Source organism: Candoia aspera, chromosome 5, assembly GCF_035149785.1.
Source record: "Candoia aspera isolate rCanAsp1 chromosome 5, rCanAsp1.hap2, whole genome shotgun sequence".
Classification (NCBI taxonomy): domain Eukaryota; kingdom Metazoa; phylum Chordata; class Lepidosauria; order Squamata; family Boidae; genus Candoia; species Candoia aspera.
In genome coordinates this window covers 100,847,944-100,860,553 of record NC_086157.1, presented here as the reverse complement: position 1 = coordinate 100,860,553, position 12,610 = coordinate 100,847,944, and the positions used below count along the sequence as shown (strand labels likewise).

The window sequence follows — 12,610 nt, the reverse complement described above, 5'->3', positions numbered from 1 at the left end:
GCATGAGAAAATGTGTCTCAGAGGATTATCATCCTTCCTGTGTAGGTTAAAGCTGTGCCCTTAGATTGTTTGTTTGTTTATTTAATTTTTATCCTGCCTTTATTATTTTTATAAATAACTCAAGGCAGCGAACATACCTGATACTCCTTCCTCCTCCTATTTTCCCCACAACAACAACCCTGTGAGGTGAGTTGGGCTGAGGGAGAGAGTAACTGGCCCAAGGTCACCCAGCTGGCTTTCATGCCTAAAGCGGGACTAGAACTCACAGGCTCCTGGTTTCTAGCCCAGCCCCTTAACCACTGGACCAAATATATGTATATGATATATGCATATCCTATTGATATAAATAGCAAGTGCATCGTAGTGATATTTATTAGCTTGTAATATGAATCATACTTTTGATACAAATGATCTAAAATATGATTGAAATATTGTAAGTTAGGAAAAATTCTTTCCCCTTACCCTGAATAGTTGCTTCCAGGTAGTGTTTATAATGGGCTGGATGGACTGGTGGTCTGATTCAGTAATCTGGTTTATACCTTGTGCTGTCGAATAAACCACAGGGGTTCGATTAATGCAAATTGGTAAGCCAGAACCAGCCATGTCTTGATTTAGAACAGTGTGTAAGCTAGTCTTTGTAAGGCAGCTTTATAATTGCATGCTTGAAGTATCAGCTCACCAAACATTGAATGCTGTCTACAAGCCTGTTATAGGTAGATCATCCATTTCTTATTATTTGCTATGATTTTTTTAGTGTAATAAACTGTACAAACAATCCTTTCATTAGAGAGAGGGAGAGAACACATATATTGCTTTTTCTATATTATGCATTATTTCTGTATCTTACCAAAATACATATTTCTGTAACTTTTCTTTTTCCTTTAGATAAAAAAGTAACATTCTACTGTAGTATTTTTGAAGCAAATCCTGTTTTCCTTATTTGCTTTTCTTTTTATGCGATATTGCTATATTATATTAAAAATAATATATTAAAATATAGCCCTTTTTTCTATTTTTCCTCTCTGAGATAGGAAAGTTTAATATTTGTAGAGTGCCTCCTATAATTTCAGTAATTGACAAATATTGTCACAGTGCTGAATTAGTTTTCTGCTTTATAGTTCCCATGAATTTCTGTGTTTCACGCTTATGCAGGTTGAAGCTGGCAATTCCGAAGACAAAATGCTGGTATTCTTCAAGCTAAGACCAGATGTTATTACAGAAGATAATCTTCATACCAATATTCTTGTATCATCTATGTTAGATTCTCCGGTTAATATGCTTTATCAAGCAGTAAGACAGGTATTTGCACCGGTGCTACTGAAAGTGAGTATGCAGAAGGCAGGTTATTTCAATAAATCACTTATTATTTTCTTATAGTTCTTTCATTATAGAATTCCCTTCATTGATTTGACATGATGTTAGTTTTAATTTATACAATGTAGCTTTCTTTTTTCATGAGCGTTCAAAATTATTTGTTAACAGTTAATTACATATAAGCCTAGTATGGCTGAAGATTTAAGCACAGATTCCAGGCAGTTATCTTCCTTATAATTAATGGAAATTCACTGTTAAGAACCATGCCAGCTATATTTCAGCACTAAGAAAACAACAAAGGAATGAGAAAATAATGAAGGCAGGATTAAATAGAGGAAGACTATGCATTAAGATGATAATGGAGATGTGCAGTTTTGATTGAAAAGTTACATAATTTGAAATCTTTATTTTAGGATGAAAAATGGAGTAAAGATTTTGATCCCAAGCTGCAGAATCTTTTGCAGGAGTTAGAAGCTGGCTTAGGTTCTGTTCTAAGGAAAACAGATCCTGCTTATACAGGAACAAAATATCGGGAGGATGACGTTCAAGGTATATAATGCTTATTATTTACAAACTGAAATTTACATTAGATATTGGATTCTCGGGTAGCCGGCTCAGGTCGACTCAGCCTTCCATCCTTCCTTCCGAGGTCGGTAAAATGAGTACCCGGCTTGCTGGGGAAGGTGACAACTGGGGAAGGCAATGGCAGACCACCCCACTCTATAGTCTGCCAAGAAAATGTCGTGAAAGTGGCATCCCCCCAAAGGGTCAGACATGACTTGGTGCTTGCACAGGATGGATGAGCCTCGTGTGGCGCAGAGTGGTAGGCAGCAGTATTGCAACTCTCCCCACGACCCGAGTTCGATCCCAGCGGAAGCTGGATGCTTGGGTAGCCGGCTGAGGTTGACTCAGCCTTCCATCCTTCTGAGGTTGGTAAAGTGAGTACTCAGCTCACTGGGGAAGGTGACAACTGGGGAAGGCAATGGCAAACCACCCTGCTATAGTCTGCCAAGAAAACATCGTGAAAGTGGTGTCCCCAGAAAGGGTCAAACAAGACTTGGTGCTTGCACAGGGGACCTTTCACTTTCATTACATTTAATATTAGATATTTTTAAAAAATTAGATATAGTGAGAAGTAATTTGTCATTTAGAGTCCAGTAAGTAGGCATAGAAAGTGTTATAATAAATAAAACATTCTATTTATTTCAGTAGTATTTCAAGTTAGAAGTACGGTATCCAAAGGTATAGGTATATTAGTATTTTGCAGCAAAAATACACATTTTTGTATAATATGGCATAATATATTTGAGGTGCAATGAGTTTGTTAAAATTTAAATATAGACACTAAATGCTTCTTTATGTGGAGTAAGGAAAATTACTAAAATATATGCTGTAGCTTTTGAAGATCTTCAAATATTTGTTTTTGTTTTTTTACAGCAATACTTTGCCCAAATGATGAATTTCAATTCTGGACAGAGCGTGCTCAACATGGAGGTAAATCATGTAGCAAGGACAGAGCTTCTCATTTCAAGGAGCTGTTTGAAGCCATTGCATATGTGAGTAACATTATCAAACAAAGCTGAAGATTTAACTCACACGTAGAAGTTCTACAAGGACAGCCTTCCCCAACTTTCCAAATGCATGGACCACCTCTCAGAATTTTTCACCACAGCTATACTGGCTGAAGGATTCTGGAAGTTGACGTCCACAAATCTGAAGGGCTTCTGTGTTGGGGGAGGCTATATTAGGATATCAAAACAATATACTGCTGCACTGCTTCTGTTTCTATGCACACTGTCAATCACAAAGCAGTCCATAGCTTTATATATGTGCTGGAGTCATACAATCAGTATGAAAGAACTAAGTTGTGCACAGATGAACCTTCATATACAAGTATTGGCTTTCACCAAATTGTAGTCTTTGCTTGAAAACATGTTTTCATGAAATTCTACAGAAAGCTAAAAATGTATGTGTTCTAGCTAATGGACATTTGAAGAAATATTTGAAAAATGCTTTTAATTCTTCATAGAAATCAGGAGGTTTTTAGCTATCTGAACATATAATTTGGCTCTTATTCAGATACTGATGAATGATTCATGGTAGCTTTTGTCATGCTTAGCTCCCAGTTAGATTAACAATAATGTGTACTTCTCAGATCAGCATAAATCAGATCTGTGTGACTACTGTTGGTATAATGGTCTTACTAATCTTTCTACGGCATAGGCGTATTGAGGAGCAGACACTGAAAGTGGGCAGGCAGAGCTCAAGTGTGGGTGGGGGCACTTTTTATTTTAAAATTTGTATTATGTTTATTTTGTTATCTTGTTACTTTAAATATGAAATTTCCTCCTCATCCCGCCCATAAGCTGCAGCTTTCTTCTTTATCAACAGAGGGCACAGACTCTTTTTCCCAGTGTCATAGCACACTTTTCAGCCAGAAGCCTTATTTATTTTGGAGTGGACCAAAAAAGCAGCTGCTCTTTTACCCATTATAGGTTAGGTGAGGGGAATGTGCAGGTTTGTCACAAGATGGTTTGAGACTTTGAAGTAGATGAGAATGACCTGGGAAAGGCTGTAGGGAGTTGGGGGAGGTAGTGCTAAGCAGCTGGGGGTATTTGAAGAAATGGATGGCAGACAGTATAAACAACATTTTCATATAAATATTTCTGAAACATTGCAGCCCTAATGTATCCACTGGAAATTATATTTTTAAATTATGCATCACGCTTCTAGGATTATTACAATTTGGACAGCCTATCTTTATTTGAGGTTGTGGATTTAGTGGAGACTACGCGGGACACTGTTGATGATGTCTGGAGACAATCTGATCATGAACCGTTTCCACAAGCACGCATGAAAAATCTTTTGGATGTCATAGGTAAACTTCTGAGCAAAAAGCCCTCTGTTGTGATGAACAGTTGGCTAAACTTGTCTCTTGCATGTATGTGCTGAGGAAGGTATTTCCAGCATTGTTATCATAGTGCTTGAGTGTGAGAACTGTCTGACAAGAGAAAGTTATGTGGAATAAGTTATCTGAATTATTATTCTGTAACTTTATTGCAAGATACAATCCCCCGCAGTCTCTCATGCCAGTGGTATCTGATTAGACCAACAGCAGATAGAGTAAGGTTTATAGGAAATGATACAGAGAGTTGTTCTTTAATAGCTCTACTTTGTGAATATCCCTGTCATCAACACTATAGATTTTACAGTCTACTTACTTAAGAGTGGAATTGCATTACATTATTTTGTAGGAATCTGGTGGTCCTTCTATTCCTCATATACCATAAGATGAAAGGCTACAGTGGATGCTGCTCAGAAATTTTATTTGGATTGCATTAGATATCCTGAAGGATTTCTTGAATAACAGAATGGCATTTTTCTGTCAAGGGCCTTACAATGTCAAGGGTCTTAAAATGTCTAGATAGATTTATAGAGATTAAAGATCCTGGAAGCTTCTTCCTTCTGTAGAGCTGAACATGTTGCATATCCTAACCATGAACATACTGCCTATACTATTTGCCTCTTCATTCAAGGCCATTTTAAAATCTGGAAGAATATTTCTACCTTTTCATGTTAAATCAATGAAGACCAGTCCTATGCTCCAAGAGTAATTTGGGGTTATTGGCTTTGTTGCCATTGTAATGTACTGTCTATCTTATTTATTTTATTTTTATTAGTTTCCTGTTGTCATGAGTGCCGTTGAGCTGAAGACATCAGCGCAATGGCACACATGACAATAGAAAGGAAACAGGGGAAGGGGCTCAAGATAAGTAGCCATCAACTCACAAAGACTGAAGGTCAAGAAACAATGGCTAAACGGATCGCGAGGCACACCCAAGCTGTTAGCGCTAACGCAACGGAGATCGCCCAGCTGACAGCAATCACCGGAGGAATAGAGAAACCGATGATGGGCGATCCCGGAACGCCAGCGGGGCCTCGCAACCCCTCACCTACCGGCAGGACGTGTTGGACATAGGGGGGTGACGTAACCGCGAGTGAGGGGGCACTGACCGGCGCGGGGTATTTAAACCCCGCACCGGCGCGCTCCTGTCACTCTCAGCTTTTTTTTCCAATCTGTATCTACGCTGTGAATAAATCAGAGCCTGTTCCACAGAACCAGTGTCTGAGAATTATTCAGAGGTAGGCAGCGCATGACATAAAGCTGAGAGACATAAACTCAGCCTCGCCGAGCCCCACCGGACGACACCGAGCCGCGGGAGGAATAGACGGCGAGAAGACCAGAAAGATGAAGCCGGAGCGACGCGGACAAGGAGGGCGAGCCGCACGGCAAGAAGGAGAGGAGGACCGACCGAGGCCAGAGGCACCGCGGACTCCTGGAGCCATGGACGCCCACCCGACCCGACCCGAGCCTCAGCTCCAACCCCAAGGGGAGATGGCGACGGAGGCGACCCGACCGCGGGAGGGAGCGACATACCTTCCGAAACCAGCGGAGGACCCCGCGCCCCACATCGCACCCCAGCAACGGGCGTGGAGCGACAGCCCAACGGCGGTCAGCATGGAGGAGGACGATGGAGACACCCAGCAGATGGCGGAGGAAGCGGACCAACGGCAGAGGGAGGATGAACCCCGCCGGCAACCCACCCCCGCCGACACACCGACGGAACCGGCCCCAGCGGCAGCGCGGACCGTGGATGAGGAAGCACGAGCTGAACTCGCGGCCATGTGGACCCAACTGAAGGAACTCCGGACCATGCTGCAGTCGCTCATGCCCCCCGCGCCGCCCAACGACGTCCCCGCACAGGCCCACGCCCCGAGCGAAGCACCGAACCCCCACGGGCCAGATGAAGGTCAGCAGACGGCCCAGGCGGACGACACCACAGGCCGGGAAGCGAGAGGAAGGGCCGCGCAAAACGCCCGGGCCCCAAAGGACTTCCCCATCTTCTTTGATGGGAACCCCACGAAACTGTCGTTCTTTATAACGAACGCCAGGGAGTTCATGGGGAGGCACGGACACTCCTACGACTCCGAAGCGGACAAGATCGCCGCTGTGGCAATCAAATTACAAGACAGGGCGGCAGACTGGTACGTCCAACTGTACGAGTCCAGCTCCCCCGCCCTCGCCAACTTCCCCGCCTTCATCAATGAGATGAAAAACTACTTCGAAGACCCCCTAGCCAAAGTGAGGGCGAAAAGCGCACTCCAAAGACTTAAACAGGGCACACGCACTGTTCCAGACTACGCCCTGGAGTTCAAAGCCCTCGCGGGGAAGGTCAGCGACTGGTCCGAGACCACCCTGCTGGAAATGTTCAAAAGGGGGCTTAACCGCGACGTACTGCAATGGGCCCTCTACCGCGACGACCCAGAAACTCTACACGGGTGGATCCACCTCGCGGGGAAAGCCGAACACGCGCACCGCACCTTCCTCATGACAACCACGGAAGACACAAACTATACCTGCAAAAAGGTACCCGCACCACACGTGGGGACGGCCGGCCCCACATACCCAAAGAAGAAATTCAATCGGGAGCCCTGCGGGAAGTGTGGCAAACTAGGGCACTAGACGGCGGATTGCTTCGCCAACCGACCGCCGACCAGTGCGCCTAAACCCACCCCGAAAATTAGCCCCAAACCACTTAACCCGGGGCCGCCCCCTCACCGCCGAATGACCGTGGCCACAGCGACACCAGAGGAAGGCTGGGACGCCTACTAGGGGGAAGAGGACAACGTAGACCCAGACCAGCCGGCGGGAAAAGCTCCCCGCCTGCCCTGAAACGCGTTGCGAGGCAGGCGGTGGGACAGCAGCGTGAACCACCTCGACGGAACGGCGAAAGCGCCGTAATAATGGCGGCAATAAAACTCTCTGCCGGCAACGGAGCCACCACGGCCGCGGCACTAGTGGACTCGGGGTGCTCAAAAAACCTCATCCACCCAGACTTAGTCGCCAAACTCGACCTCCGCTGCTTCCCCCTCCCCACGCCGTTGGCATTCCACCAGCTGGACGGCTCTACAGCAGGAGGGAAACCAGCTACGCTGCAAACCGAGCCGGTCACCCTGCAAATGGGCACTCACACCGAACGCACATCGTTCGTCGTCACTCACATCGGACGGCCCATTGCAGTCCTGGGGATGCCATGGCTCGCGACAAACAACCCGCGCATCAACTGGGCGACCCGCACCTTCACATTCGGCGACGGCGAGTATCGGGCACCAGTTCCAGCGGGCAGAACCAACCCCACTGTGGGACGAGCGGAGGCGACTACACAGGACAACGGCGCTACCATAGCAGACCTACCGGAACAATACGCCGACTTCTCCGAGGTCTTCGGAGAGGCGGAAGCTGACCAACTACCCCCCCACCGCAAGACGGATTGCCGGATCGACCTGCTGCCCGACGTCCCCTTACCTAGACCAAAGATCTACTCGATGACCCCGAAGGAGATGGCAACCCTCCGGGAGTTCATCGATAAAAACCTAGAGAGGGGATTCATAGAGCCAGCATGCTCACCGGTCGGAGCCCCCGTCTTATTCCGGGAGAAGAAAGACGGCACCCTACGGCTCTGCACCGACTACCGGGGCCTAAACGCGGCTTCCCTGTCCAACAAATACCCCTTACCCCTGGTGAAGGACATGCTCGCCCACCTGTCCACGGGCAAAGTCTTTTCCAAATTGGACCTTCGCGAGGCGTACTATCGCATCCGAATCAGGGAGGGGGACGAATGGAAGACTGCGTTCAACTGCCCCCTAGGCGCCTTCCAGTATAAAGTGCTGCCGTTTGGACTCGCGGGGGCCCCCGGGGTGTTTATGCAGCTCATCAATGAGGTACTGCATGAACACCTGTTCAAAGGGGTCCTTGTCTACATAGACGACGTCCTCATCTACACGAAAACGCACAAAGAACATGTGACCCTAGTCAGGCAAGTCCTCGACAAGCTCAGAAGGGCACAGCTCTACGCCAAACCTACAAAGTGCGAATTTCATAAAGCGTGCCTAGACTACCTGGGGTACCGAATCTCCGGAGACGGCATAGAAATGGACCCCGCAAAAGTCGAGGCGGTGCTGAACTGGGAACGCCCCCGCAACAGACGCCAACTCCAGAGCTTCCTCGGCTTCGCGAATTTTTACAGGTCATTCGCCCGGGGGTTCGCAGAGATAGCCCTCCCCCTAACGGATCTCCTCAAAACCAAAGGGGTGGGGGACACCCGACGCGCCAAGAACCCGGGCACAGTATTGAATTGGACTCCCGCGTGCCAGACCGCATTCAACAAGCTGAAAGCGCTGTTCACCACGGAGCCAATCCTCACGCACCCGGACCCAGAACGGCCGTTCGTGGTCCAAGCCGATGCCTCAGACTTCTCCCTGGGGGCCATCCTACTCCAAAAGGACCCCACGGGACTCCTGAAACCATGCGCCTACCTGTCGAGGAAATTTTCCGAGACAGAAAGGCGATGGCACGTCTGGGAGAAAGAAGCCTTCGCGGTAAAATCAGTGCTGGAAACATGGCGACACCTACTCGAGGGAGCCACCCAACCATTCGAGGTCTGGACCGACCACCGGAACCTCGAGGCCCTCCGAACGCCCAGACGCCTTAGCCCAAAACAGGTCCGATGGGCCCAATTCTTCAGCCGCTTTAATTTCCAGCTGAAGTTCATGCCGGGAAAAAAGAACTTCCTGGCCGACGCCCTCTCCCGACTGCCCCAGGACGAAGAACCCGCCCCAGACACCATTGGGACGGTCCTATCCGCCTCGCAACTGGGGATGGCCGTGACCACCCGAAGCGGCGCTCGGAGGCAGCTTGACTCTACGGCGCAGCCGACGGCGGGACAACCCGCGACCAGACGAAGCCAACCGCAACTACCAGGGGGAATACGCACGGACCTCGCCGCCGCCCTCAAAACCGACCCCTGGTTCCTGGCAAACCCCGACAAGGTAACAATGGCACAGGACCTGGCATGGGGGGAAGGCAGAATCTATGTCCCGGACTCGCAACGCCAAGCGATCTTGCATAGGGCACACGACGCCAAGCAAGCAGGACACTTTGGGTTCCTCAAGACCCTACACCTAACAAGGCGTCAATTCTGGTGGCCCGCGCTCAGACGAGACGTGAAAGCATACGTAGCGTCCTGCCCAACGTGTGCTAGGGCCAAACGGGCACCAGGCAAACCCGCGGGGCTATTACAACAGGTGGCAGAACCCTCCCGCCCATGGGAGGAAATCTCTATGGATTTTATAGTGGACCTCCCACCCAGCCAGAAGAAAACGGCCATTTGGGTGGTGAAGGATTACTTCTCGAAACAGGCCCACTTCATCCCCTGCACGTCGGTCCCGTCCGCACAACAACTAGCCAAACTCTTCCTCATCCACGTGTACAGGTTACACGGATGTCCCGCACGTGTGGTGACCGACAGGGGTACACAGTTCACCTCTAAATTCTGGCGGGCCTTCCTAAAGCTGACGGGGACCCAACAGGCCCTATCCACTGCTTGGCACCCCCAGACGGACGGAGCCACAGAGGTCCTTAATGCTACCCTAGAGCAATTCATACGCTCATACACCAACTATCATCAAGACGACTGGGCCGAACTGCTCCCGTTTGCCGAAGTCGCATACAACAACGCCGTCCACACGAGCACGGGGAAAACTCCGTTCGAGGTAGTCTCGGGGCGCGACTTCATCCCCATACCGGAGCTACCACAACCCCCGGAACCCCAGGTGGACGCTAGCGACTGGGGACGGAAGATTGCGGAATCGTGGGCAATAATCACGGCAGCGCTAAAGGATGCACAGGCGGCCTATAAAGAGCAGGCCGACAAGCACCGGCGCCAACAACCGACGTTCCAGGCGGGGGATATGGTCTACCTATCCACCAAATTTCTAAAGTCACCCCAACCCTCGAAAAAACTGGGGCCTAAGTACATCGGGCCGTTCCGAGTCACGCAAATAGTGAACCCGGTGGCAATACGCTTGGACCTGCCACACAACCTACGGAGACTCCACCCGGTGTTCCACACCAGCCTCCTGAAACTGGCAACCACCTCACGATGGCACCCAAGCACGCCACAGCCCTCACCGGTGATGATCGACGGGCAACATCACTTTGACGTAAGGGACATACTCGACTCTCGCAGGCAACGGGGAACTTTACACTATTTGGTCAGGTGGAAACACTTCCCCCACCCAGAATGGGTGGCGGCGCACAACGTTAACGCGCCTGACCTGACCCGGGCTTTTCACCGGGCATACCGCGACAAGCCAAAACCAAGGCCAGCAAACCGTCACCTGCAAAACCCCTCCCCCGCGGGCCCCCCGCCTCCCGTGCCCCAAGGGAAAGGGCCCCCCCAAGCCCACGACTTGGGTGGACCTCCCCCCCCGGGACTCACTCCCCCCGCCCCGGGCCCACGAGGCAGTAACAAGCGGTCGCCAGCACCCTCCCCCCGCCCCGGGCCCACGGGGGAGTGGCAAGCAAGTCAACGGGGCATCCTGGGGCAACGCCCAGGAGCACACATAACAAAGGCGACGCACTTTGAATAAAAAAGAAGGGCCCTACCTGGAGCCGATAAGCACCCGACCAGCCACGCCTCTCGCCTCGCCGAACTGAGCCAAACTAGCAGGGTGTGGCCGGAGCATGCGCACGCCAGGGGGTGACCTGGGCATGCGCACTAAGGACACACCCTAGGAAGGCACGTGGTAGAGGGCGGAACAAAGGGAGGGGCGAAAAATACTCCGGCGGGAATTTCAAAAGTTCCTTTTGACAGCTCTCCTGAAAAAAAAAAAAAAAAACAAACCAGAAAACCGGGGGGGGGGCACTATTCGGACAGGGGGCAGTATGTCATGAGTGCCGTTGAGCTGAAGACATCAGCGCAATGGCACACATGACAATAGAAAGGAAACAGGGGAAGGGGCTCAAGATAAGTAGCCATCAACTCACAAAGACTGAAGGTCAAGAAACAATGGCTAAACGGATCGCGAGGCACACCCAAGCTGTTAGCGCTAACGCAACGGAGATCGCCCAGCTGACAGCAATCACCGGAGGAATAGAGAAACCGATGATGGGCGATCCCGGAACGCCAGCGGGGCCTCGCAACCCCTCACCTACCGGCAGGACAACGTGTTGGACAAAGGGGGGTGACGTAACCGCGAGTGAGGGGGCGCTGACCGGCGCGGGGTATTTAAACCCCGCACCGGTGCGCTCCTGTCACTCTCAGCTTTTTTTTCCAATCTGTATCTACGCTGTGAATAAATCAGAGCCTGTTCCACAGAACCAGTGTCTGAGAATTATTCAGAGGTAGGCAGCGCATGACACCTGTATTGTGTCTCTTGAGTAGGGAAGTACTCAAGGAGCATTAAAAGAAAGAAGAAATGGAAAACTCTATCAATAATGTTTTTTTTCCTATTTGGTAACATTGTCTCCTTTATACATTTTAAAGTCATTTTTTGAACGTTATACAACAGTCCTTTCCAGTTCTCATACATATATCCCTGCTCTATATTCTTAATAAAGCAGCAAATATGAATTATTACCAACACATTGCAAAGGTATCCATTGTATTTTACAGGAGTGGGGAACTTGTAGTTCCCTAGATGTTACTGAATTTCCAGCAGTCCCCAGCCAGTTTGGACAATAGCAAGGGATGCTTACCTTCCTCTTCAGTTAAAAAAAAACAAAAAACAAACCCTCTTCAGTCCTTTCAATTTTCATCTAGTTTCTCTCCTTCCATTCCTTTCCAAAACCATTGAGAAAGTAGCATTCTCTCAATTTTCTTCTGTTGGACAAAAATTCACAGACCCATTTCTATAGGGCTTCCATGTGGGACATTCTACAAAGCAGCATTGGCTTGTGCTGTTAACAACCTACTGGTGGCTAAGGTGAACCATCTGTTTTGAGTGTTGAGGTCACTAGTTCTCTTCTGCATTTGATATTTTGAGCCATCAAAAATTATTGTCCTGCCTAATTTCCCTTGGTTCCACTGGTACCACATTCCATGGTTTTACTTACCTACCTGTTCTGTTAGATAGAATGGTTCTGTCTCCTAACATTTTTCTTAATCAGTGGTATTCCTGAGTTCAAATGCTGAAGCTTTTTATTTACTTTACAAATGCTTCCTTTGGGTCCTTGCATTTCTTTTTTTCAGGTTGATTATTACACATGTGCTGAAAACTCTAGATAGATGCCTCTGTCTTTCTTCTGAATGGCACAGTGTGGCCATCCCTTTCTGAGTCCCATCTTGAACTGAACATGGACAAACCTGAGACTGCTGTGTTTCATCTGAATCTTCCCCCACCCTCCTTTTGTTTTCAAGGTTGGCAGCTGTGGGCCTCCTTGGTGGAGAGAAAA

General features: G+C 48.9%; 1 protein-coding gene across 1 annotated transcript in view; it reads left to right on the top strand.

Moving 5' to 3' along the window:
* The window catches only part of DYNC2H1 (dynein cytoplasmic 2 heavy chain 1), a 191,783-nt gene that overhangs the window by 1,781 nt on the left and 177,392 nt on the right, over positions 1-12,610 (top strand). The window contains exons 2-5 of the mRNA XM_063305843.1: positions 1,153-1,323; positions 1,728-1,863; positions 2,752-2,870; positions 4,048-4,192. Of these exons, the coding sequence (XP_063161913.1) occupies positions 1,153-1,323; positions 1,728-1,863; positions 2,752-2,870; positions 4,048-4,192 (571 nt within the window). The remainder of the gene's footprint in view (positions 1-1,152; positions 1,324-1,727; positions 1,864-2,751; positions 2,871-4,047; positions 4,193-12,610) is intronic.